The sequence below is a fragment of the Ailuropoda melanoleuca genome, chromosome 7 (assembly GCF_002007445.2).
Source record: "Ailuropoda melanoleuca isolate Jingjing chromosome 7, ASM200744v2, whole genome shotgun sequence".
NCBI classification, from domain to species: domain Eukaryota; kingdom Metazoa; phylum Chordata; class Mammalia; order Carnivora; family Ursidae; genus Ailuropoda; species Ailuropoda melanoleuca.
Window position 1 is genome coordinate 139,113,794 of NC_048224.1, and position 26,539 is coordinate 139,140,332.

At 53.6% G+C, this 26,539-nt stretch overlaps 1 protein-coding gene and 1 long non-coding RNA gene across 3 annotated transcripts; one reads left to right on the forward strand and one right to left on the reverse strand.

Moving 5' to 3' along the window:
- The first annotated feature begins 1,019 nt into the window (after window positions 1–1,019).
- On the forward strand, window positions 1,020–20,760 carry LOC117802964. The gene is made up of 4 exons (XR_004626448.1): window positions 1,020–1,092; window positions 1,717–1,866; window positions 19,742–19,885; window positions 20,682–20,760. It is a non-coding gene; the product is annotated as an uncharacterized LOC117802964 (long non-coding RNA).
- On the reverse strand, window positions 9,296–25,901 carry LOC109490457 (sperm acrosome-associated protein 7). Of its 2 annotated transcripts, XM_019805284.2 has the most exons (6): window positions 25,438–25,901; window positions 22,004–22,066; window positions 20,628–20,729; window positions 19,655–19,750; window positions 11,840–11,911; window positions 9,296–9,442 (listed from the first exon to the last, which is right to left on the reverse strand). In XM_019805284.2, exons 1-6 carry the CDS (start codon window positions 25,625–25,627, stop codon window positions 9,357–9,359), a joined length of 609 nt encoding a protein of 202 aa, XP_019660843.2. In that variant the 5' UTR covers window positions 25,628–25,901; the 3' UTR covers window positions 9,296–9,356. The 2 variants fall into 2 exon arrangements, with proteins under 2 accessions (XP_019660843.2, XP_019660844.2); XM_019805285.2 differs by lacking the exon at window positions 19,655–19,750 and having other exon boundaries at window positions 25,438–25,896.
- Between the last annotated feature and the right edge of the window lie 638 nt (window positions 25,902–26,539).

Here is a 26,539-nt window from a genome sequence, read left to right on the forward strand (position 1 = left end):
TTTGCTGTCAGATGTTTTATTTCTCTTGAAATTACAGCAGGTAAAGCCTGCAGCGGCGTTGTCAGAAACTGGCCACTCCGAGTGCATGCCAGCCGTTGTGAGTGTCCCCAGAAACTGGTCCTGCTGCTGGGGCAGTCAACTACTAACAGCCTACTGTTGATCAGAAGCTTAACCAGTAACATGAACAGTCGATTACCAGGGATTTTGTGTGCCCTGTGCATGATTTTTTTATTCTTACAATAAAGTAAGCTGGAGAAAAGAAAACGTGACTAAGAAAATCCTAAGGCAGGGGAAATACATTCAGAGCGCGTGCTGTAAAAGACCCTGCATGTCCGCACACCGGTGTGGTTCCAGGTTCAAGCGTCAGCTGTGGTTGTCACCTTGAGCTCCAGCTGGGCGCCAGTGCCCAGCACTCCCGCGGGATAGCTCCTGGCAAACTCCTCGCAGCCTCCATGTTTGCCAACCCACGGTCTCTGCTAGTCTTGCGTTTCCCGGTGTGCAGCGGCTGGGCTGCGTGCAGGCTCTTTCTGGGGACACATTGTCCTGGTTTCTGTGGCTCTGTAGCTCTCCTATGCAACCTCCGAATGCTCGAGGGCCCCAGGCCCCGGTCCTAGACCCTCTGCTCTCTGTACTTTCTTCCTAGCCAATCATGTCAAATCCCACGCCTTCAAATACTATTCATGCGCTGATGATTCATAACTTCACATCTCTGGCCCTGAGCTCTCTCTCCCGCAGCCCAGACTCATAAACCCAGAGCCTTAGTCCTCATCTCCATCAGGATCTCTACTAGGCGTCTCCACTTACCCCAAATAAAATTCCCAAGTCATCCCCACACCTGTTACTCCCACTTACCGTCCCTGCCTGCCCTCCGTCTCTGGGAAGGACCCAGAAGTGTCTACCCGGGGGCTCAAGTCCTGCACCCCGGGGCCAATACCGTGCTGGCGTGCACAGGCAGATCCCAGTGGCTCTAGCTCCAATACATCCTGTGCACGCACACCTCCCACCCCTGCCACGCCCGCCAGGCTCTCCTGCGGAAACCAGGGTGACTGCCTCTCAGCTTTCCTGTCTGGCAGCCAGGGGCTCCTCTAAGATGTAAGTCCGACAGTAGTGCTGGCTTAGAACCTGCCAATACCTTTTCGCTGACGGCTAAAGAAAACCCAAATGGCACCGATGTGAACGTGGTTGGTGAGATTGCGGAAGTGAATTTTACACTTTAATTTTAACTTACTTATATTTGGATTTAAAAAACTTAAACTTGACTCAATCATTGGCAACATTTTAAGTGTGTCTGAACAACTTAAAAACCACGTGGGTATGGGTAGCTGCTCTTTCAGCAGTAACTGTTGTGAAAAGTCAATGCTGATCAAATATTCCCAAGGAAAATGTAGTGCTCTGACCGAGACGTGCCGTACCCAGGTTGCCAAGACTTAGTAAGAATAAAAGAATGTAAACTATCTCACAAATGATTTTTAACATGGAGTGCATATTTGATTTGTAGTATTTTGGATATATTAAGTTAAATAAAGTATATTATTCAAATTAATTTCACCTGTTTATTTTTCATTTTTTTAGTGTGGCTAGTGGACAAATCTTAATTATATATGTAATTCTTGCGTTTTATTTCTATTGGTCAGCTGGCATGTTGGAAGCTAATGTATTATCTATCCATACATCGATGTAAGTGGTTAGTTTTTTGTTTTTTTGTTTTTCCTTTAGGGGGAATACCCACAGTTTCTTTGGTTGAGTGCTGGGTTTGACCTAAGGCCCATTTTGAAGAAAGGAATGAGTATGTTTGAAGATTGGAATCAGTGGCAGGTGGTAAAATGCTCTGAGGCCTCAGGAGAATGAGAGCACCTGAACAAACAGGTGAGCCGGGAATTCTATCCCCCCTCCCCCTTCCCCTCCCCCGGGGCAAGCAGCATCTGGGCCGCTCACTCTGGTTTTCTTTCTGTCTTCTGCCCTCCCTCTTTGCTAAGTATGCCCCGTTGAAATGATATGAACTAAATGCAAGTAAGTTAAATATGTATAGGTTATGACTCCACGAGGACAACTTTCAGTTTAAAATAACTACAATGCAGTCTTACACCTGTTTATGCTTCTATCCCCCCGTAACTAGATGGCAGGGAATGGTTTTTCACCTGTGAGTTTCTGGGAGGTGAGATGTTGGGGACATGTATTTTTAAAAATATTTCTATAGTACTTGATTTTCCCCCCCGATATGCTTTTTATTTATTTAGTTATTTTTAATTATGTTCTGCTAGCCAACATATAGCACATCATTAGTTTTTGATGTAGCGATCAACGATTCATTAGTATAACACCCGGTGCTCATCACAACACGTGCCCACCTTAATACCCATCACCTGGCTACCCCAGTACTTGACTTTTTAAATGAGCATTTTTTTTTTTTGCAGGGATAGGGGATCAAAGTAATGGTTCTTGTAACAAAGTTCAGACCTTACAGAAATCCATAATGTAGAAAGTGACCCAGGGACGGTCACATGAGTCGTATGTTTACACACACACAGATCTAAGCATTTTCACATCGATCTCCCTGTGATGTTTCAGGTAAAGTGGGAGCATACTCCCCACTGTGACACATGTGGACACTCCGGAGCCCTTGGTAAATTTTAGGCCGTTTCCATGCGGGCCGTGGGCATCTCCATGTCCTTTCTTACAGCTGTGTGGTTTGCTAGCGTGCGCTGGAGGCAGGATTGATCTTCCTGTCCTTTATAAATGACTGCGTCTTTTTTCGTAATTAGATGCGATGTTGCAGTGAACATATTTATATGCAGTTCTTGGCATACTTGCCTAGTTTCCTGAGATGGAGTCTCTGAGTCAATTTTCAACACAGCTTAATGGCTTTACGTACATTTCCAAGTTACCAATCAGAAAATTTGGGCTAATTTACACTCCCACCAATGATGTTTGGAGACTACCCCTTTCCTCACACTTTGGCCAAAACTAGGCATTAATCATATTTTTAAATTTAGAAAATCTGATATGCAGATGACTCATTTAGCAAGTATGTACCAAGCTCCTGCCGTGTGCCCTTGTTAAGTTGTGGTTCTGAAATTATTCATGAGACTGCTCCTGGGAGTCTGTGTTTTTAGGGTTCCATATGTTACCCATTCCTGCTGCGTTGCCAGTTGGTGTGCTTGGGTTATTCGTAAATGTGTTGCTGATTTATAAGAACCTTTACTATTTAGCAATACTGACTCCGTGATGTTACAGGTTGTCTGAGTTGCATTAATGCCTCCGTTTACTTCTCCAGACTTGACTGTTTTATGGTCTCATCATATTTTTCTGCACAGTGTCTGTCCTTGGAGTCATGCTAAGGAAAGTGCGTTGAGATTATAAAACTACTTCTGTGCCAGTGATCAGTTTATCATGGCCGGGCTTCTGCTCTGGTGTGCGCTCTGCCATCATGGGTGGGACGTTCTGACATTTCTCAGTTATAGCAGACAGGTACCTGCATCGAGCTTTAGCAGTGGGGATGCTGGGGCGTGGCAGACCCCTTCCTGGTCTGGGGGTGCTGCGTTTGCTCCTCTTGCCCCCTCTGCGGGGTCTGTGGCCTCTCACAGCCCCACCGGGACCATCTTTCCAGGGGCTCTTTCCTGCTGCCCCGCGCCTGGGGGCCAGCTGTGGCGGACGTCTTACCCACGGAGCCTGGGCCCTGGGCTCAGGGCCAGGCCCCTCTGAGTGTGTCCTTGGGCACCTCCCTCATCCCTGGGGCCTCTTCCCTGTACCCTTTCCATCCTCACCCTTACTCCCCAACCACACGCCCTAGTCCTCGGTCTTTATGTTCTAGCTCCTCTGTTTACATGACTGACTGGACCCAGACTGGCCCAATTCCCGTCTATTTTCTTTCAGGCATCGTGATGCTGGTCTCCCTGATATTTGCATCTTTAACGCATCTCTGTTGGTTTTCCTGTGTGCTGTGTATTAAGGCTCTGACTTCATGCTTTCCCAGGAGGTTCATGCACTGTCCCCACACCTCACACGTGGCTCTGCAAAGAATGTGTTTCTTGTGCTCATCACCACGACGCTGAATTTCTGGACACCTCACTCCAGTCCGCTGAGGCTCAGTGTGTTCCTGAGCCACGCCATCTTATACACTTTATAACAGCTTTACAATACACTTGCCACACTCCCTTTCATGTTTGTGTTCCAAGAGGAAATCTCAGTGATCACCACTAACCCCCTGTCCCCCAAATACTAGACGATCTGTGTCCACAATAGCATTTGAAGGTAGCAATAGAAAAGACTGGCATCTTGGGAAACTGCAAATTCCCACTCTTCCCGGAAGCAGAAAGGAGCCAGTGAAGTCACGCGGTAGTTGGGGACTATCCCCAGAACCCTGCTGTTTAAACCCGTGAGGTGTTGTGCATCTTTCCAAACCACAACTCTCATACCCAGAACCCACATGGCGATCACATATTTTAATTTGCAAAGTTGAGGTATGCGTGCAGTTTCGAGCCGTAACACCCACCAACACTGGTTTGGAAGGCCAGGAGCAGCTCCCTGCGCCCTGCGGAGGACGGGGAGGGGCGGGTAGCAGAGGCCCCATGCCTGCCATTCCACATCGGACCGCACCATCCTTCCCGAGCATCTTCCTCCCCTCTGCCGTCACCGATTCCTTCATTCCTTGAAGATGGCCTGCCTTCCCCTCCTGGCCAGGACGAACCAGCCCTCACTGGGCTCGCGACCTCGGGCACCACGCATCTGGGGGGAGACCTGCCTTAGGACGTGGCTGGGGGAGGGAACCCAGCGGGGCCTGGTGGTGCTGTCCCTGGGCAGGGTTGGCCTGCAGGGGGAGGGGTCCTTTCTCCAGTCTGCCGCCCCCACCCCCTCGGGCTGACAGCTCACGGGGGAAGAAGGAGAGTGTAGAGACGGGCATGGGAGTTAGGCACCCTACGGCCTCTGCGTTGTGCAGACTGAGATGTGAGTCAGAGGGGCGCTGTGAGCGCTCAGTGACCATTGAAGGACGTTCAGGGAATGTACAGCCGGAAGATATGACTTGTTTCAAGTACGTAGTTGGCAATGGTTTTCTCCTGGTCTGTAGCTTTTCTTTCCAACATTGTCACAGGGGGCGTCATAGCCCAAAGCCCCGGACTTGGTAGAGAAAGTCTTGATGCGGCTCCCCTCACCCCTTTTCTGGCTTCGGGCCGTGTGTAGGAGCCCTTCCCCTCCTTTAGGTCTCGGGAATTTTCTTCTGCGTTCTCTTCTGAAGGAGTTACAGTTTTGCATTTTACAATGAACTCTGTCACTCAGGAAGTGCGTGTCACTCCATGGGCGACGAGGGTCACAGCTGTGCGAGGGCTCCAGCGCCAGGGCTCATGGGCTGTGTCCTTGGAGAACCGCGTGCGTAGCTGTCAGAAGTATTTCTGTGTGCGCTCCCTCTCTGCCTGTGTCCGCGCGTCTGCCCCTCCGCGACACCGCTATCTCCAGGTGCTTGAAGCCGCTCCACTCTGGGGCACGGCGCTCAGTGCCTCAACGCTGTCGACGACGTCCGCTGGAGCGTGTGGCTGTAAAAGCCCACGTCGCGGAGGTATCCTCACACCACACAGCTCACCTGCCTCAGGTGTGCGATGCCGCGCATTCAGTGGTGCAGCCGTCACCGCAGCCAGTTTGAGGACATTTCAGTGACCCCCAGAGAAAGGCCACGTGGCTCAGCGGCCACCCCTCAAGGCCCCGGTGGCCCCCGATCGACGGTCCCCGTGGACTTGCCTGTTGTCCACACTGCGTATCAGTGGGAGCGGAGACTCTGGGCTCCTGTGCCCAGCGCCGCTGGTGGGGCTCGTCTGCGCTGCCGCCAGGGCCCCCTTCCCCTCCTGGCTGGTGACTTGGCTGCCCGAGCGGGACGCCCGTGCATGACTCCCGCGCACCCACTCAGCAGCCCACGGACCCTGGGGCGGTGTCTGCTTCTGGTTGTTGAGGGTGATGCCACTGCTCACAGGAGCGTGGAAATGTCCGTGTGACAGAAGCCTGGCCAGGGTCTGTCGGCTCCGCAGTGAGGGGCCGTGTGCTGTCGGAGGGCCCGGCGGGCCGCGCTCCCAGCCGAGATGAGATGCCGTCTCTCTGCGCCTGCAGCGACCCAGGCCGCCGGGCCCTCCGAGTGCTCACCAGTGCTCGTCACCACCCGAGCGGTGGCAAGCGCTGTCCCGTGATCTCTCCGAAGGCTCCTCACCTTCAGCATCTTTTCACGTGCTTACTGGCTGCTCGTATATCTTACTTGGAGAACCATCTATTCAGACCCTCCGCCTATTTTTATGGGGTTGTCTGTCTAGTTTTGAATTGTAATAGATCTTTTTATATTCTGGATACAAGCCCCTATCAGGTATATGATTGCAAAGAATTTCTCTTATTTTGTGGGTTCTCTTTCCATGACATTTTTCATGATGTAGCTGTAGGTATCTGTTTAAAGGTATTCCGTTATCTTTACTGTGGTTAAAAAACTGTCACATTGGGGGCGCCCGGGTGGCACAGCGGTTGAGCGTCTGCCTTCGGCTCAGGGCGTGATCCCGGCGTTATGGGATCGAGCCCCACGTCACTCCTCCGCTATGAGCCTGCTTCTTCCTCTCCCACTCCCCCCTGCTTGTGTTCCCTCTCTCGCTGGCTGTCTCTATCTCTGTCGAATAAATAAATAAAATCTTTAAAAAAAAAACTGTCACATTGAATTTACCGTCTTAGCCACTTGTAATGCATAGTTCAGCCGTGTTGAGTATATTTCCATTGCTGCACAACACGTCTCTGGGAATGGAAGCTCAGCCGTCTGCCAGGGACCTGGCACATCGACTGCACTCTCCTGGATGCTGTCGCCTGGGTTGAAAACATTTTGTGTGGTCACAATATTAAATCATTACATGTTCATGTTTTAAAAATTGCTGTAATGAGAGATGTTATGAAGTTTAGAGGTGGAACAGGGATGTGAATTTCAAGCCTATCTGTTCAACCTACAGCAAAGTAATGAAAGGGATTTTTCAACATGTTGTCCCATCTGGGGGCAGCACTGCTGTGTAAGCTGAGGCCATCAGTATATCCTGGTTGCCACCAGTGGTAGTTGTCTGGGTTAGAAGGCCTGCCAGAGGACTGGCTCCACCAGTGGCCATGTGACGGTGAGCAGTTAGAGAAAGCCCCCCAACACCTCTGAGAGGAGACACATGGAGTGGACGCCTCCCTCCCAAGCACCGTGCTGAGAGCACCTGGCATTCCGTGCGTGGGAACGACGTGCAAATCACAAAGAACAGCTAAGAATGCTCGAGAGACATGCTGGGCTGAGTTGTGTCTCCTGAAAGTCCAAATGCTGAGGCACTGACCCCCAGTTCCTCAGAATGTGACTGTGTTTGCCGAGAGAGTCTTAAAGATGTGATTAAGTTAAAATCAGGCGTTTGCGTGAACCTCATTCATTCTGACTGGTGTCCTCTCAAATGGGGATGCAGATGCAGGGAAAAGATCCTGTGAGGACTCAGAGAGAAGGCGGCTGTCGGCACCCCAAGGGGACGACAGGCCTCAGGAGAGACCAGCCCTGCCCTTGAGCCTGGACTTCCAGACTCCAGAATGGCGAGACGTTGAACTTCTGTTTAAGCTGCCCTGTCTGGCAGGTTGCTACGGCGGATTGAGCAAATTAGTGGGGCAAGAGTCAAACCCAGAGAACAACAACACTAAGATATCCGTTTACTGATGGAGGGGGTTCAGAGACATGGTGCAGGAGAGGGAAAAGCTCGGAAGTCAGGGGTACCCACGTCCTGCTCTGCCACGGATTGGGCGACTAGGGAGTTGAGTGTCGTCTCTCTGCCTCAGCTTCCCGGGGTCACAGGGTTGGGCTCTCAGAGCCTGCCCGGCATAAACACGCTCTGATTCCATCTCCCCGGCTTCCACACTATGGCTGACTTGATGTCAGGACAGAGAGAAACCGAGTTCTGTCTCTCTTGACAAGAGCGGACAGCCAGCAATTACAAATAAAATGGTCTAGTCTAGTTTGATCCCCACCGCCTTTAAAAATGGTGTTTTAGGAAGAATCCCAGTCCACTGTTCAGACTGGACAAAAGAGGCAGAGCTGTTTCTAAGACAAGATTCACAAATGTGCCCAAACCTGCCTTTCTGGAGCAATGGGGCACTCTGACATTTTAACCCAAACAGTGCTTTCCAGCCTGGTCTCCAGCGTGCTGAACGGGGTAGGGCTAGTCCACAGCCAGAACCAGTTTGGATATAAGACCTTGGAAGAGACTTTGACAGCTGCTGACAGGTCTGGTCCTCTCCCAGAACATGCTGGTGGGTCAAGTCCCTTGCAGCTAAAACACTTGTACAAAGGCCAGGCCAGCTCCTGAAGTTCTCCATTCCCTCTGAGCCGTACCTACTCCATTTTGAGAATGCGGAATTTCAAAACATTGAAATTACTTGAAATTGGGTCATTTCCTGAGGATTGGAAAACTTCTTTCTCTGTAGAGATCTTGGTTTCCATCAGGGGTGATATGCAAAATATTTCACCACCGTTGAGATTGGACACTGGCTGTGAACAGCCCAGCCATGCTGAGGCGGGGTGTCAGCCCTAGCTTTCTGCGAGTCAGCCGGAAACACAAAGTGTGTAGGTTGTTGTACAATACATCTCAAGGGAAGGGAAGTTCAGTTATCTGCCAGGGACCCAACACGTTGACTCCGCTGTCCCTTAGGCTAAAAACATATGTGCGCAGTCACACAATTTGTGTGGTCAAACATTACAGGTGCCTAGAGACTCAATCAGACATTGTTCTGGGTGTTTCTTATTTTTGGACAAGATTAACGCTTAAATGAGCAGGCCGAGTAAAGCAGATTGCCCTCCCTGATGTGGGTGGGCCACATCCGATCCGTCAAAGGCCCCACTAGACTGAACAGCTGACCCTCCCCTGACTGAGAGGGATTGCTCCTGCCAGACGGCCTTCCAACGGGGGTCCTCGGTCTTTTCCTGCTTTCCTGCGCAGATGGGAAACGTTGGCTTTTCCTGGGTCTCCAGCTCGCCAACTGCATATGCCTATTCTTTATGACGAATTCCTTTCGTGTTTTATATGCATCCTGCTGATGCTGATTCTCTGGGGAAATCCTGACGGTACATAGGTTCGGAGGTTATGTGTCTTCAAAGTTCATCCCGTTAGACCGTGGAGCTTTGGACACTCTTATTTTTCAGGCTCAATTAGATTTTCATTTTTTTGTTATTGTTGAAGGGAAAAAACCACATTGCCTCTTAGTATTTAAATATGTTCGTTTTATTTGGCACTCCTTGAACAAAGTGATTCTTCTTTATACAAAATAGTGATTCTATTTCATTCTTCTTCCTACTGGTGGGCGTGAGTGGCTGTCCCCTCAGGTGGTCCGGCTTCTCAGTTCAGGGTCCATTTCCTCTTGCGCAGTTTGGCTACTCTGATCGAATGTTTGTGCTTCCTTATTTTTTGCTTGAGAGTTTTGCCTGTTTGGAAAGAGGAGATTTTCTTGAAAAATCCTAGGTGTTCCTTGGAGGCTGGTTTCACACCCTCCTGGGCTTTGCTCCCATCAGTGTGAACTGGGTCGAGCCCTGGGCCGAGAGACTGAGGGGGACAGGGAGGGGGGCATGGAGGCCCCACCTCGTCGTCCCTGACCCACGACACACCTCTTTCCCCACGGGTGTCTCGGGTGCAGCCCTCCCGCAGGTCCGGGCAGCTGGGAAGAGCGCCGGCAGCTCATCCACCCCCGCACCCTGGACTCAGGTGCTCTGAGTGCCCACGTGGAGGAGGAAGAAGCCGAGGCTTAGGTGTCACCTGCCCAAGGTCACACCAGGTTGACGCAGCTCCTCAGGAGTCAGGTGGGGATCTGAACCCGGGTCAGGCCACCACCCAGCCCCCTGGCCATCAGCCTGGGCCTCCAGGGCTGCGCCTGGATGAGCAGCCTCCCCAATTTCCCGAAGGAGCCACGAGAAGAGAGGGTCCTGGGGGAGGGGATGAGCTTGCACGATGGACAGTGCCCTGCAGATGCACAGAGGACGGTAGGGGACAACTCGGAAGCCAGAGAGGGCAGGGCTAATGCGTTCCCTGCTGGAGGGAGAAAGGGAAGGTGTGGGTCCAGGTGAGGTGGGCAGTGAGCCAGATGGGGGAGAGAACTGGCAGGATCTTGGGGAGTACGAGGCCGTGACCTGGATGGAGGAGCAGTGCAGAGAGAGGAGGACAGGGTGGGGGGCCAGACTGCACCCTTTAATGCCTCACTGCCACTGCCTTCTGCCCCCCAACCCACTGGGGCTCTGAGCTCTGCTGGCTGGACTGGGCGGGACACTCCTCCCCTCAGGAGCAGCCCTCTGTGGACCCACTCCTGTGACATCAGGCTCCCGGAGGTCAAGGAGGTCAAGGACCTTGGTCCTCCTGTCCACGCACTGCTGGGGCCCCAGCCCTGGCCCTCGAGGAGCTTCCGCTGCCCATCCCCCAGACATCCAGGCACGGGGCCAGCCTGCAGGAACTTCATCAGGTGCAAATGCCCTGCCTTAGACATTTGAGCCATCGGAGACCTTATTGTCCCCACGACAGAACTCTCCAGTCCCAGGGAGCTGGGAGTTTGGCAAAGTCTCTCATGAAATCTGTCTAAAGCAGCAGAAATTGGCTGGATGTCAGTACCAGTCAGTGAATTTGCAGTGAGTGGAGAAAACTAACCTCCCTTTCTACCTCTGATTACATTGGGGGGGTCCTGCTGGGGGGAGGTGCAGACCGGGGGGCCTGGGATTTTGAGGCCCCAGGGCTAGCTCTGGCCCCACCGTGTCCGAGTGGCTCCTGGCTGTGCTTGGTGACCACTCGCACAGATGGGAGGTCTCTAGTGATGTGTCTGGGACTCCATCCTGGCCGGCATCTGCACAAAGGGCAAGATGGCAGGCTGGCTGCAGAAAGCATGATTGGGGGCTTGGAGGAGGAGCCGACAAAAGAGGGGAGACCCGGAAGTGTCCCAACAGGTGGGAGAGGAGAGGTGATCTAACCGTGACCTGGAATGTGGGCTCCCTGAGGGCGGGGCTGTCTGTGTCTGCGGTGCAACATCCCGCGAACTCTTAGCGGTGCCCGGCCCGTGGAAGGTGCTCAGTGAACACGGGGTGAAGGTGCGTGAATCTGGCCAGGTTTAAATGTCTGGCTGTGCTGGGATCTACAAGGAGCTGACCCATGTGGCTTAGCAGTCACATTTACAAATCCCTGCAAGTCTTCATGAGCACTAGCTTGAAATTAGGGTGTGGTGTCCCCCAAACCAGCCGGTCTTAGGGTGCATCACGGGTGTGTGGTGGGTAGAAGGCTGGAGGTGTTGATTCGAACCATCTGTGTGACTATGGGGTCTACCTGGGAGAGGCTGGGAGGACAGGAGAGGACTGGCCTGGGGAGAGGCTCAGAGGTGTTCTGGAAAGTTCCAGGGAGAAGCATGGGGCCTGGGCAGAAGCCACCAGGGGAAATTCATGGACCAACTTCAGCAACTAGGAAGTTGTCTGAAAGGGAAGGGGGTTGGGCGATGGAGATCGGGGTGCTCACCAGTGTGGGGCTCAGCCCCAGGTGAGAGGCTGCCCGCAGTGAGGTTTGGGGACCTTCCCGGGCCTGGCTGTGGGGTGTATGATGGCAGCCCCACACGCCCAGAACATGGCCCATGACTCCTCAGATGTGGACTCGGGGGCCAGGAGTCCCGCACTGACAACACAGGAAACCCGTCAGGGGCTCCCTGCAGCTCTGCGCAGGGACTGAGTCACCTGCCCCTCCAGAGATCGGTTCCCTGGAGCAGACGGTTTACTTCTCTTCACAGTGGGGGATGTCCCGGCAGGAGCATGCGTCCTCCACATTTATCTGTCACCAAGATGGTCCCAAGTTCCGTTTACCTAAAGCTCTTTGAAGGCTGTAAATGATTTTTTCCAGAGCTGCTAGGTTTTTAATCTGATACATTGTTTCTTCTGTGGGAAAAATTAAGCACAATGATCAAGATTTGGCACACAGTTGTGGTCTAATTCCAAATTCGTGTTTTTCCTTTCAACCAGGCTATCTGGTGCTCCGCCAAGGCTCTTGGCCTCTCCCCTGCACTGTCTCCCCAGTCCCCGTGGCCCACCACGAACCTTTCATTCCCTCCCATCAGCTCAGAAAGGTGGCAGGAGCATGAGTGGGATTTCCTTTGTCAACACACACCCTGTTCGTCAACAAGTGTACAACGGGGCTGCGTGTGTGCCTCCTTCCCTTTATCTTCCGCCCCCGTACCAGGCAACATCCATTAGAATGTGACAGCTATCATTAAGAAGCCAAATATAAGACTATGCTAAGAAAGATCAGATTTGGGGAAAAGGAGAAATGTCACTGTCAGTTCCATCCTGCCACTTAGTAGCCTACGAGACCTATCCCAGCCCAGGAAGGAGAGCCAGCGAGTTTCCAAGAGGTGCCCTGCTGTGGTGGCCAGAACTTCACACTAGGGAGTCATTCCCTGCAGCCTCCTTTACACCCTCTTTGCCTCACAATCCCGCGGTGTGGCTCAGGAGGACGGTGTTATGTTGGCCGTACTTTGATGTCTTTGGGGAAGTCGGTGGTGGAGCTCAGTGTACCCCTGAACAGTGAGTCCCAAACTCCCGGGGTTGCCCGGCATGTGGAGCAAAGGCACACAGGCCCGACCTTCTGCGGGCCCGTCTGTGTCCATGTGGGGTGGAGGCTGGAGCTCGGGGAAGCCTGTCCAGCGGGGTTGAGGGCCGGGCACGGAGAGGCGGGAAGTCTGCGGGGATCCCAGCCACGCTGAGCCGCAGGGGCCCCTGAAAGCATTCCAGGGACCGGTGTCGGACCATTCTTGACCTGCACCATCATTTCTGATGGCTCAGCCTGTTCCGTTGGTCCTCAGGGAGGTGTTCTGATAGGGCGTTGTAACAGGTGCTCCTGGATGGGCCACCCCAGCGTGGCAGGGCCTGGGCCTAAGGCTCACAGAGGCCACCTGCCACATGTCCCACTGTGAGTGTTACAAGGCATGCCTCCACCTTCCTGGGCAGGACCCTCAGCCTGCTCCCCACTGGGCAGAACCCAGGCTGCCCCAGGACTGCCTTCCACACCCCATGGTAGGGGTCCTATCCTGGCTCCTTTCCAACTCTGTGTGTCCCAGTGACACCCCTGAGCAGAGGGGAGGGGAGCACAGTGACCTTCCATAGCCGCTCCGTCCAGGTGCTGCTGCTATGAGGGCAGCTTTCAGAGTAGCCCCTTTCACTGGCTTCCAAGGAGGGGGTGGTGGTGCTTCCCTCTCACCCGCCATCACCCCCACCTTCAGCCTTCCCTGCACAGGGTCCTGATGCCACAATGCATCCCTGTCCTTCATTCCCTGTCCCATTGGCTGCCAAAGTCATAAGAAACTTTCCTACAAGACGGGAGAGAAAATAGACTGAATTTTGATGTGTGTACTGTGTGGGTCCTCTGCAATGGGGACCCAGAGCAGGAGCCCTGCCTGGCCTGATGGCACTGTTGCTCCCCATATGGCAGATGGCCTTCGCTCTGCTCCTGGGCCATGGGATGGACTCCGGGGGTGCAGGTGAGGCTCAAGGCACAGTGGAAGGGCCCCGGGGGTTGGTTCGTTTCCTGGGAGGTGAGGTCACTGTGAACGGTAAGCCACCTACCAAGTGTGGCTGGAGGACCTGAGACGGTGAGCCCCCACCCAAACCCAAGCCTGTCCCAGCCATCTGCTCAAATGGCTACAGTTCCACCATTAGAGATGCACTCCTTTAAAGATTTTCCTTGTCAAGCTTCCTCTGTTCAAACGCTAATAACCGCCAGCAGAACAGCCCTCTGAAATTTCAGGGGTTGATGGCAGCCATCCCAGGCCCAGGAAGTGGGACACACCACTGACCCAATGACCAGACTCAAAACCGCTCTGTGCATTCCTTATTCCCCAGGAGGAGGTGACTTGAAGTATCTAACCCTACAAATGAGGTTGTTGCTGGGAAAAAGGATAACAGTGGGCCCTAAGGAAAGACAGCACGCACACGGAAATGACGTTAAGGCCATTGTTGACGGTAGCCCAGGGCCGATGACGGATTTCGGGAGCTGGGCACGCTCCTGGCGGTCAGCCAGAGCCTGAACAGGCCTCCCCCAGAAACCAGCTGCCTCCACCTGTTCTACCACTGCTCTCCCAGACCGGGATGGGGATGGTCTCACACCCCCAGTCGGCTTTCCTGAATCAAGCAGATGGCTCGGGCATGAGGACGGAGGGGGAGGACGGGGAGGAGGTCAAGCAGCAGCTGCCCAGTAGAAGGTCACAGCAGGGAGGAGAGGTCACTTTAGCCTAGTTCAGGCTGCATTTTTGTTAGCATTTTCCCATGGGGGGAAGGTTGGCATTTCCTGGAACTTTCTGAAAAATGCTGAGTGGGAATTCTGGGGTCCTCTTGCTGGTTGAGTCCACTCTCCCACCCAACCTGACTAACACCTCCACACAGAATTCACGAAGGAACCAGCTAAGGCTCCTGGAAGGAGCAAACACAGGCAGGTGCGGAGCTGTTGCCCACAAGAGGAAGGGCTTCACGTGTCTGCTCTTTGTTTTCCTCCTGGCTTTGCTCTGGGGGTCAGCCCCATTGTGCTGTGATGCTGTGGCAAGGGCACCAAAACTCTGACAGAAACTCCGTCTTTCTGGCCACAGAGAAAGGAGCCCCTGGAAGCCTGAGTGCGCACCAGGGAACTCAGGAGCAGAGAACCCTGGAGAGACAGACTTCCTAGTTCTGGGTGTGAGACAGACTTCCTAGTTCTGTGTGTGGAACCCCATCAAACTCAGCCTCACCCTGGGGTTGCTGTATACACAGGATGCTCAAACCAGCAGAGCAGACTCTCCGAGAAGTGACCGATTCAAACCACCACTCACAATTGGCAAGATCAAATATACCAGGTCAACCCAACCAGATGGAACGGCTTCCTAAAATCAGAACATCAATGTTCTCCAGAGGGTTTGGTCAAAGCAACATGACACTTACGATATCTAGGATTCAATACACAATTCCTCAACATAGAGAGAACCAGGGAAATATCACCAAATTTCAGGGGGAAATGGAATTGATGATACCAGCCCCAGGATGACACAGATGTGGAGTCATTCGGCAAAGACTTCAGAGCAGCTCTTACAAATATGCTCCACGAGGCAAAGAAGAACATGCCAAGAGATTCTCTGAGAGCAGTTGGGGGATAACTGTGCTACAGAACGGAAAGGAAATCGCAGAGCTAAGAAATAAAATGTCAGAGATGTCAATTTTACTGATGGGCTCAAGACTCCACGAACTGAGGACTGAGCAGCAGAAATTATGCGAATGGACCTGGAGAGGAAAATATGGAAAAAGTGAGCAGAGTCTCAGAGACCCATGGGACATTATCAAAAGGTAAAATGTATGTGTAATTGGTGTCCTGGAAGAATAAGAGAAAAAGACGGGCAGAAAAAATATTTAAAGAAAAACATTGAAGTGGTTATAGAGAGATTGAAAAATTCTAATTTATCAGGAATTTTTCCAATAAATGAAGCTTCAGGTCCAGACGGTTTTACTGGCAAATTCTACCGAGAAAGAAAAAATACTGACCTTACTCAAACTCTTAGAGGAAATAAAGAGTCATCATAGGCTGACTCATGATGTGGGGCTAGCCTAAGTTTCACCAAAACATGACCATGATATTATGTGAAAGAATGACAGACCAATATTTCTTATGAATACAGAGGCCAGATCCTTTGCAATATTTGACTACAGGTGAAAAACGCTGAGCAAATCTCTGCAAGTAGAATGAAGCAAAAAAGATAAAACAAAACTAAAGGGGATAATACATCATGACCCAATGTGCCTTGTCCCAGGAATGCAAGGTTGGTTTAGCATCTAAAAACCCGTGTAAGCCACCATTTTAACATAATAAGGAAAAGGAACTGTCCAATCATTTCAATATATACAGAAAAAGCCTTTGACAAAATCCATGATAAAAACTCTCAGCAGAATAGCAGTGAGGAACTTTCCAGACTGATGAAGCCCGACTGTGAGAAACATAAGGCCAACATCAGATGTCATGACAAAAGCCGGAGCTGCTTCCCACGGAGGTCCGGAAGACACTGCAGACGTGCACTTCTAGCTAGGACCTTACTTCTGCAGCATCCTGTGCAGTCCTGGCCCAAGACAGGTTCTAGGTCAGTTCTGTGAGGGAGAGGACTGGCATCCCCCAACCCCTCCGACCACAGTGGATCTTTGCTTGAGTCCCAAGCATGTGAGTCAGAGACCGAGGGTAGACGTGGTGAGTACCCTGGGATTCGGGGCCTGGCTGCCCTCCCCCAGCAGCTAGGGTAGACGAATCCGGGAGGTGGGCAGACTTCGGGCATGGCCTGCGGCAGCAGGCGGTCATGTTGCGCTGGGTCTCCTGCCCTGCCCGGGTTCCCAGGACAGGCCTGTGGAAAAGAGCTGGGGGACAGGGGTCAGATCCTGGGTCTGGGGCCCAGCTCTTCCACACTGACATGCAGCCCACACGTGGCCTTTAAGAATCAGCGAAACCGGAACTGATTTCTTCTTACCCACTTGCATGGTACCCCCCGAGCTCTGTCAAAGCTGGCACGGACCTGGGCCCAGTGCCTCCATGGAGATGCTTGTCCCTCGTGGGAGCTCAGCTCACCCGGGTGCTTTTTGACTTCAGCTCTCTGCTGGGCTCAAGAGAAGCTATGGTTTTGTCTGTTATTTGTCTTGTTTTCATTGTTAGGGTGGGAACAATGTTCTTGGCAGCTTTCTTCCCAACTAGAAGCGGAAGTTCTGACGCGCACGCGTCCTGTCCTTTCTGAGGTTCTTTGTTCTCTGCTACTTTTACTCTCACGCATGGTGTGTTGGCCCCTCGCATGTTCTGCATGGGAATCGTAGGCTCACCTCTGGCAAGGCCTCCGGCTGAGAGCACCATGCGTGGCCTGCTTGAGGGTATGTTCCCTTGCAGCACTTTCGTATTTGCTTCTACCAAGCGTCTCAGCAGTGTCGGTACCAGAACCCTAACACGCTTCTCAGCCTGACCTGCAGAGAGGACTAAGCCCCCATGGCCTGTGTTTCTACATTTTCAGGCAACATCAATAGACAATGGACTAACTGGAAGAAAATATTAGCAACATATATCACAGACAAAAGATGAACATCCCTAATACATAAAGAACTCTTTAAAATTAAGGTATAGAAAAAAATGAGAAAAAGATGCTAACAGATAATTCACAAAAATATACTGAAATGACCCATTGACATCAGAAGATGCTTCAACTCATTTATACTTACAGAAACACGAACAAGAACAGCCCTGAGATACCATTTCTCACCTATCGGGTTGTCAAAGCTGGAAAATATGATGACTTACTCTGTCGTCAAGGTGGTGGGGACAAGGTCATGAAGGACAAAGATGGACCAGGCTGTAGGAACTACAGATGTGGCAGGTGACTGCCTTGTGGCATCTGGGTGGATCCTGGAGGCCCCCACCCCAAAAAGGCATTGGTAAGATGATTGGGAAAATCTGGATCAGGTCTGTAGGTTACCGGGCAGGACGGCCTCAGTGTAAACGTCCCGGTTGTAGGCCCTGTACTCCAGTTACGTAAGACGTTCCCACTGGGAAAGCTCGGTAGAAGGAACACAGGAAACTTTTTGTACCACTTTCCCAGATTTTTTGTAAGTCTTAAATGATTTCACAACGGAACTGTTTTAAATGTTGCATCATCCATGTTTTCCCCATCCCATTGCTCTCCTGTTACCCGACATGCCGACCCTCGCTCCTGAGCCCTCCAGATTATCCATGCACGTGTGTGCATGAGCACACACACACACACACACATGCACACACACAGCAGCAGCAACCCGTCTCCACGTGTAAGCAGCCAGAGACAATATGTCCACCTGCACCAGTCTGCAAACAGCTATCCTTATTGAGGTGGACCGGCATAAACTTTGCTGAGGACACAGCACTCCATCTGCTCACTGATTTGCTTCCTGTCCCCTCTCTAGCCAGGAGGCTTTAGGGCAGGGAGTGGGGGAGACAGCCGTGGTGCTCCCCTGCCCCCCAGGAGAGGATGGCGCTCTTCCAAGGACGGCCAGCTCGGAGATGTCATCGGCACCCGGTGGCACCATCCCTCCTGGGCTGCCTGGCAGTCAGGGGTCCTTCGGGGCCACCCCCCTACCAGGAGCTCTCATTCAGGCTTCTGTTGTGACCAGACTGGAATGCCAAGGCTTTTTCTTTCTCAAAAAAAGCCAGCTACCTCTTCCTGCCCCCTCAGTCAGTCCTGCCTGGGTGCTGGTTCCCAGTCTACCTCCGGCCTGCCACATGATATGGGAGTCCCTTCCCCGAGCCATGCCTCAGTTTCTCCATCTGAACAGTACTCTCTAGATAGGCAGGGTATGGACCCCTTCTGCCCCCGAAGCTGTTACCAACGTAGGGAGGAGGCCATTATATTAGATCGTGGTGTTTGCCTTGGGGCCCAGAGGAGTGCAGTGTGCGTCCGAGCAGCTCAGAAGCCTTGTAGGGAGGGGGCTCCGCAGAACCCTTGGTGGGTCTCAGGGGTCTCAGGGTGCCACAGAGGACGAGTGGGGTACCGTGGTGGTCTGCAGTGCCGTCTGCAGCTGTCCATGCACGCACCACAGGTGTGGGAATTTCATGGTCCCTCTGACAGTGGGGCTGGGCACAAGGACCCCTCGAGCTAGTGGCTTCTCTGATCCCCGCACCCCAGACTCCATCCCCCTGCCCCTCAGCTCTCTGCCAGCTCAGGTTTTCCTGTCCATTCTTATTTCCTCCTGCTTTTCCAGTGAGTGCCACCGGTGCAATGTGTGTCCCTGAGGCCCGTCCAGCTCATGGGCTGTCCTCTGTCTGGCACACCCCTGCCCTTACCATCTCCTAATGCAGGCCCACTGCTAAAAAGGTGCCTGGCTACATGCAGTTGATGACCATTGGGCCCTTCACCAGAGTCAATGGGTGGGACAAATCCAGGCGACCGGAAATCTTCCTTGGAACGAGCGTCCTATTCTCGCTCCGTCCCTCCAAATACCAGAGGCTCGCTCCCCAGGCTGGACTGAAATGCAGATCCCAGGGGCCCCTGCAGAGATGCTCAGTGGGGCCGGGGAATAAGTTTTGAGTCAAACCCCGCCTCCCCTGTTCCTGGTACCAGGACCTGGTCCTGCCTCAGGGACCACCACCACACCTCACAGGGCAGGTGTCCCATGAGCTGCACAGGTGACCTTTCTTCTGTGCAGTCTTTAGGGTAAAGGAAAGATCTGTCGCCCCGTGGCACCCCTCAGAGCCTTGGCAGACTGGAATTCATCTCAGCCCCCTTGGCTGTTGGAGGGACGTTTCCTCCCACTCCTGGGGTGTTCCTGGCTTGGTGGGGACACTGGCTCTGCCCACCTGCCCCTGGGAGGGGCACGACCCAGCTGAAGTTTAGGAGGGGCGGGCAGTGTGGCAGCTCTTCCTCCAGGCGGCCCCCTGCCTGCAGGGACATTGCTGCCTTCCTCCTCCAGACCCTGCTTTTCCAGGGTCAGAGCCACGGGCAGGGGTCGGGGGCTGGCGGTTCCTGGACAGAGACAGGAAATCTGCCCACCTGGGGCGGAGCAGCCTCCCTCTCCAGCCACACTGTCATCCTCTGTAACCAGGATGTCCTGGCTCCTCCGTCCTCCCCAAGTGCTCTCCACACAGGCAGGGGATTACCGGGTTGCATTTACCATTAAGGGAAAGCCTGTCTTCATCCCCAGAAGAGACTTCCTTTTTATGATCCTTCTTATTAATACCCATCTTATGACTCCTTTTAGTGTGGGCATCTTTGATGAAGAACATAGAAAAAATAAGGAAACGATTTTTTGGTTACACACCGACGGCCATTTGGGTCCACACTGTATTTTACGGACTGCTAAGGGAGTGTTCAAGTTCTACTGGGAACGTGCTTTGGAAAGTTGGTATGTAAGAGAGTCAGGCATCGTCTGACCCCCCAGCACCCAGCCGTGTGGGCCTCGCAGATGCTGGGTGATGCTAATCCTAGGAACTGGGCTTTACGTCTGGATGCACAATTTCAAGACAAGGCTGAACTGTCTTGCTGCTGAATGTAGGTCATGCCCTGCGTGTAGATTTCAGATGCCCCGCTCTCCCCTTAGCAGGTGTCACCCAGACACCGGCCTTGGCTCTCAGCGAACCAGTCTGTGGATCTACGTACTTTCCGAACACAGATGCACTTTGGAAAAGTACGTTCTTTATGCTTGCTCACCACCGGCCTGGTGGCCTTGGGTGAGTGCTTCAGACCCTAGTCTTATCCCCGTGGAATAGGGTCATGGTCACCATCCACTCTCAGAAGTCTCAGGTACGCGTCAGTGTGCCGGGTAGTTGAAAGGTCCTGTTTCCATGTGCCCCGTGTTCCTGCGGCGGTTAAACCCCCTTTGCAGCCCGAGCACAAGACCTCGCTTGCATGTGCACCCCAGAGACCACCCCAAAATAGAGGGAACCCGTCTCTGCCAGCCCAGACTTGACCTCCTCAGTCTCGAGAAGGTTCTAGAAATGGTTTGGGACAACTGTTTCTTTCATGTTTTCATTTGCTTTTGCCCCAGAAGTAGCTGGCCTTAAAGAATGCAGAACGATGGGATTTGTCTTCACCACCACAGACCCAGGAATATACGCAATTATAGGTTTAAAAAAATGTATACTTGCTTTTTTCCGTGAACAATTTTGTTGATAATGTTGATGCTGTCCTTTGCTTTCCAGCTATTGATGATTTATTTGGATCCAGCATCTCTTGGACTAGAATTTCATCTTGGGAAAAGCACACAAAGACATGTTAAAGCCCGCGGTCCAGGACAGACACCTTTCGTTCTATGCGGACTTAAGGCATCTGTGAAGCCAGGACTAGAAACGGGGACTCGAGGAGCACCACGCGGACGGGATTTGCCTTCCGAAAGAACCTTGTCCGGGTGGGAGACCCCTGCCTCCCTCAACAGTTTCTGAAACCTGAGACCATCCAGTTACCCTGGATGAATAAACACTGCCCCCCAACGACACGATGCTAGAAGCCTGGCCCCAGGTGCAGTCACACTTCTCGCTGCCCCTGTCATTCCGTCCCCTCTGAGACTTTCCCCAGGCTGTCCCTGCGTAAGCTTGCCGTCCTTCCTGGTTTCTAAATGACGCAGCTTTGCTTTCTCCCTTTGCGTCTTCCTGACCTCTACTAGGAAGCGTTCAGCATAAGAGCACCCGACTTCGTGCCCAACGGATGGGACCCACATTCTGGTTTTGCTCTCACTGGACCGCGATCCAGGCAGCTTCCTCTTGGACCCTCAGTTTTCTTGTCTGTAAAATGGGTCCGTGTTTATCTCCTTGGGCTTGTTAGGAAGTTCACATAGAGCAGTGCACGCGGCAAGCATGTCGGGGACCATGGTGGAGGTCCCGCCCCATCCCCCCAGCCAGTGCATCCCCCAGGGCACATCCAAGCCATCCCCTGGTCCGCCCTCCCCCAGGCCCCCGCACCAGCTGTTCCTGTGCCGCCCTGAGCTCTCCTGGCCCACCTGCCTGAGTCTCTGCCACACGCACGTGGCACGTGACAGTGGCCTGGCCGACGCCTTGCTGCCGGGAGTTCTGATTCCACAGCCTCTGCTGTTCTCACCTGGGGGACTTTGTGTGTCTCCAGAGACACAGATGTCTCCCTTTCATGGCTTCCCTCTCTCCACCTGGGAGAAGTAGCAGGGGAGGGGGGCAGAAATCCCAGGGACTCTACCCTTTCTTTGTCCCAGGTAGTCAGGCCCTTGGGTGGTCGGCCCACGGATACAGTGGGAGCTGGTGATTCTAGTCCTACGGGTACCGAGACTGTCAGACCCACCGGGAAACTCGGGAGTATTGAGCACCAGGACTCCCGGACCTGGGGGTGCTTCGTTCTAGCCGGCCGGGTTCACGGGACTCATGGTTTCCCTTCCAGGTCTGGCGCGGGGCCACAGGACTGTGATTCTAACTTCAAACCAAATCGCACCCTTCCACCTTTTGATACCAGTCACCCCTCCACAGACAGACCAGATCTTTGTTGGGAGGAAGCTCCTTACCAAACACTCCAGCCACGTCGTCGTCCAGAATTCTTAAATTTGATGGTATTGCCGTGCTTGGACCTGGGGGGAAATACATACCCTAATGGTTTAACAGTTCATTGAATTTGGACTGACTTCTCTCTAAATGCTCTCAGTTTTGGGGCGCCCACCAGCCGGCTGCAGGGGAAGAGCCCTGCCCGGGGCTCCCAGGTCCCGGCTCTCGTCTGGAGAGTGGTGAGCAAAGTGGCCGTGTTTGGAGTGACGCGCCGTATGCTGGGACTCCTGCCCTCTTGGGCAGCGCTCAGGGGTGCCGTCCCTCAGAAGGGAACAGACGTCCTGACTCCAAGGATGATGCCCTTGCAAGTGCCACCCCAGAAGGACACGCGTGTCCTTTGCCTCCTCTCTGACCGATTCGAACAGCAAGTGCCCCTGGAGACTTAGGGGTAGGACTTGGGGAGCGGGGGGTGTGGACTGGTGTTCCCTTTGGGGTTCCCTGTGGGGAGGAGGTCCCAGATTGGCCACCCGCGCTCTCCCCTTCATCGGCAGAGCATTTCCAGGTGGTCTGTCTACAGGTAAGACGCGGGGTCTCATGGGGGAGCTGGCCTGGCCAGACGGCACTTGGGTGGGATCCCTGGACACCTGACCTGCAGCCTTCCTGGCCTCGCTGGCCTGAGCCCTCTGTGCCGGGGACCCCGCCATGTGCGGTGACTGGTGCGGGTTTCCCCCTGCGGCAGCACCAGCCAGGGGCTCCCTCCCACTCTTCTGGCTCAGACCCGGGGTGGGGGTGGGGGTCCAGGTCCCTGTCCTCTACTGGAGGTCAAGGTCAGCCTCTCGCCCAGCCGCCAGGTAGCGGCAGGCTCCCCAAGGGGAGAGGGCAGGCCCAGGACCCGCAGGGCAGGGCCACCGGCTGCACAGAGCGCGCAAGCCGCAGTCTGTAGACGCTCTCGGGTTCCAGCAGTAAACCAATGACGACGCTGATTTTCAAATGGGTTTAATGATGGACAATCTGCATACCAATGGACTCATCTGCACGCGGAGCTTAGAACAATGCAGGAAATCTATGTAAAAAGGTCTGCTCGGAGATGACAATCGCTTCCCAGCGTGCTGACCTTCCGTAAAGGAAACAAACAAAAGTACAGTTCTCTTTGGATGAGGCATTAATGAGTCATTAAGAATGGGTACAGCTGCGTCTGCAAGCACTTTGTTAAAAATATTCTTTTCATCTTGTGTCTGTCCCATAATTATAATGGAAGTATTGTGCGAATCAGCCAGTAAGCGTGTGCAGAAAAATATTTATGTTTATAATATCTGCACGGTGTTGAAAGTGCGCTGTCAACTGTGGCTGTGGGGCTGTTCTTCGCCTGTTGTCACCCCTGCCTGACAGTCTCTGGGCCTCGAACCGCCCGGCTCCGGAGGTAACCGGATCCCCTCCATGTTTGCACAGCGCCCATCCTGGCCACCAGGGAAGGGCCCCCGTGGACCTCTGCGGTTGTGCTCTGGTGACTTTGGGAAAGGCGGTNAAGGCAAACCAGGACCAGGGTTGCCACCCCCCATCTCTCCTTGGGGTCAGGCCGAGCCCTGTGGCCGACGGCAGTGGTGCCCGTGGAGGCCGTTAGCCCCCGGAAGCTTGAACGGGGACTTCAGCTACCCCTGTTTTGACCTCAAACTTTCTAATTGATGAAGTGCTTCTTTCTGGCTTATCTCTTCACTCAGGCAGGAGATGTGGAGAGCAGAGTGTCCTCCGGTGGGAACCGACGCTGCCCCTCGAGGGTAAGGCCTGTCCGGAGCGACCCCGCCCGGGATGGACCCCAAAACACGGACCGACCCGACCTTTCCACCACCTGCCCACACCTGCCGGCCTCTGGCTCCTGCTTCCTCATAGAAACATGCGAGTGTTTTCAGCACTTGGGAGATGGTCTTTGAGACACGAGTCCGCTGTTGTCCCGGTGTCAGCCTCACTCAGATCAACTCCTTTCCTGCGTCCTCACCACCGTCTCTCTGCCCGTGGATTTGGTCAGTGGCGAGTGGCCACAGCTGGTCTGTGTGGGGCCGCGTCCCAGCTGCGAGCCATAGGAACCTCAATGTTTGCTTTCAGTAAACGGTTTAGAGATGGCCCTTAACTAGTCTCCCGAGCCGGGGGAGAGCCCGACCATCACCTAGGGGTTCCCCGTCTGGCCAGGAGAGCAGGTCTGGGAGGGGGCAGGCTGGCTGTGGCCACCACAGGAGCTCTCGGTCCATCCGTGCTGGGAGCTGTTCCCAGGGGACGCAGGCTCCCGACAGTCGTGAGCAGGAAGGGCCAGCTGGAGGGACGTGCGGTTGCATGGGTGACACTCGCCCCCCACCCTCCGCCCCGGTCACACACCCTTCAGCACCCACAGCAGCACAAAGGACACTGTCCTTTGTAGGAGCCTCGAAACTCAGATTCCTTAAGAAAAGGAAGCTGGAAACGTTTGCGTCTTTCCTGACCAACTGCCTTCTCACCCCGGCCCCGGCCAGCTGGCCCGTCCCCTCGGGTCAGCATGGGTACCGCGAGGCTGGACGGGGAGCGCTGTGTGGGGCTCGGGGACAGCACCTGTGCTCCTGCTCCCAGGAGAGCTCCTAGTTCCCGGGAGAGCTGCACCAACCCTGTGGGGGACCCTCCAGGGCCCATGCGTCCACCCTTGGGAGCTGGGGCTGGGGGACCCTCCTGGCCCCTTTCCTTCCGTCTTTGGGGACCTCTGAGGAAGGTGGATGAGGGGGCAGCATCCTGGAGGGAAGTGGGGGGGTCACGGAGCATCCCCCCTTTCCTGCCACCCTTTGCCCTCACAGCCCGCGAGTCGCAGAGTCCCATCCCGTCCCCGGCTCCCGGACCGCTCTGGTCCTCCACGCGGAAGGGGCCAGGATGGAAGGACCGCAGCCAGAGGCATGTGGGGGCCACCCGGGGGTAACTGGAACTGTCTGCAGCAAGGGCCTCTGGGACTGCGGGGGACTGAATCCGGCCAGTGTCCGCGGCTGCCCGGGCTGCTGTTCATTCTGTCCGCATGTTAAGGACGCTGGTATGTGGGGGAAAACCGCCTTCCCTTAGCGAGAAGTGGGGCTGGTGGAATGACGGGGCGTGTTGGACGCGACCACCACACTCCCGGGGCAACAAGAGCGTGTGTCGCAGAAAGTGCGGGACGGCAACCTGTGTGCAACTGAGGCCCAGGGTGCGGGTCTTTATACTATTCCCGGACTTTGCGTTAGTGAGACATTTTCCCTGATAAAAATGATCACGCACGCTCCTCTCCCACGCAGTTCTGTATTAAAACGTCTTCAAAGATAGAAAGCTGTTCAACGTTCTCCATTCTCCCCCAGAAATAAATGATGAGTTGGGCAATGTAGGGGAAGGACCTGAGGGAGAAGCCGCGGTGGCTGGATTCAGCCCCTGGGAGGTGAGCGTTTCTACCCCCCCAACAATCCACTTGTGACCATACCTGAAAATATTTTTACTGGATGGAGCTTGGCTTCACGCCAGCAGGACAGCAGCAGGACAAACAGGGTCACTCCTCTGTTCCCTGCCATGTTCTCTCCAGCTGAAGGAGGAAGACCTTCCCCTAAGGCCCTCAGCTTCGCCTGCCTTGGTCTCCAGGATACTGCGGAATGTCCAGGGACCTGTGATGTCATGTCGGGAAGTGAGCCAGGTCCTGTCCCATGAGTGGGGAAGGGAGGGTCATGCTCAGGGTCTAATATTGGGAAGGAGGGGGAGGCTGGCTGGGCCTTGGAGATCTGGTCTACTCTCTCCTGTTTTGGGTTCTGGTTCCTTCTTCAGTCCTGTAGATCCTATGTCTCTGTCCACAGCATCTCCTGGAAGCTTATTAGAAACCAGTCTTGGGGCCCAGCTCAGATCTCTTGACTTAGAATCTGTGTTTGCACCAGATTGCCAGGAGATACACATGCCACTGAATTTGGGAAGCACTGGGCTACAGCCGTGGTTACTCTGGCTCTCGTAGGGGAAGAAAAGATTTTACTCAACTCTTTACGGTTCCTCCACGGGTCTGAAAATCAAACCGAGAGATACAGATTAGCAGGAGAAAAGCATAGAAATTTATTCAAGATAAATTTTATGTGAAACAGAAGACAGCATAAGGAAACGAATTCAAGAGGACAAAGCTTGCCGAGTGTTTTATGCTGGCTGGGATGAGGAGTAGGTGGTGGTGGAGGCACAGGACAGGTGTAGGCAGGTGTAGGAGGGGAGGGTAGTGACCCGTGGGAAACAGTGAGGTCTGCTTGTTAGGTTCTCTGCATCCCTTTGTCTTCAGAGATTTGCACACTCCTTTCTTCGGGGTATAAGGTATACCTCTTACATGAGAGTCTTATGACCTGTTTCAGGGGACAAGGGTGAGGTGTGCAGAGGACAGAGTGACCTTCCCGCCGTGGCCATTTTCTTAAACTCCTTCAGCTTAAGTTAGTCAATATGCCATGGTGATATATTTTGGAGAAGCTTGTCCTGAGCCCCATCATTCTCCCGCCTGAAACTTTCCCAAGAAGTTTCATGTCCAGAGTAGATCATCCCATACCCATTGACACAGTCTCAAG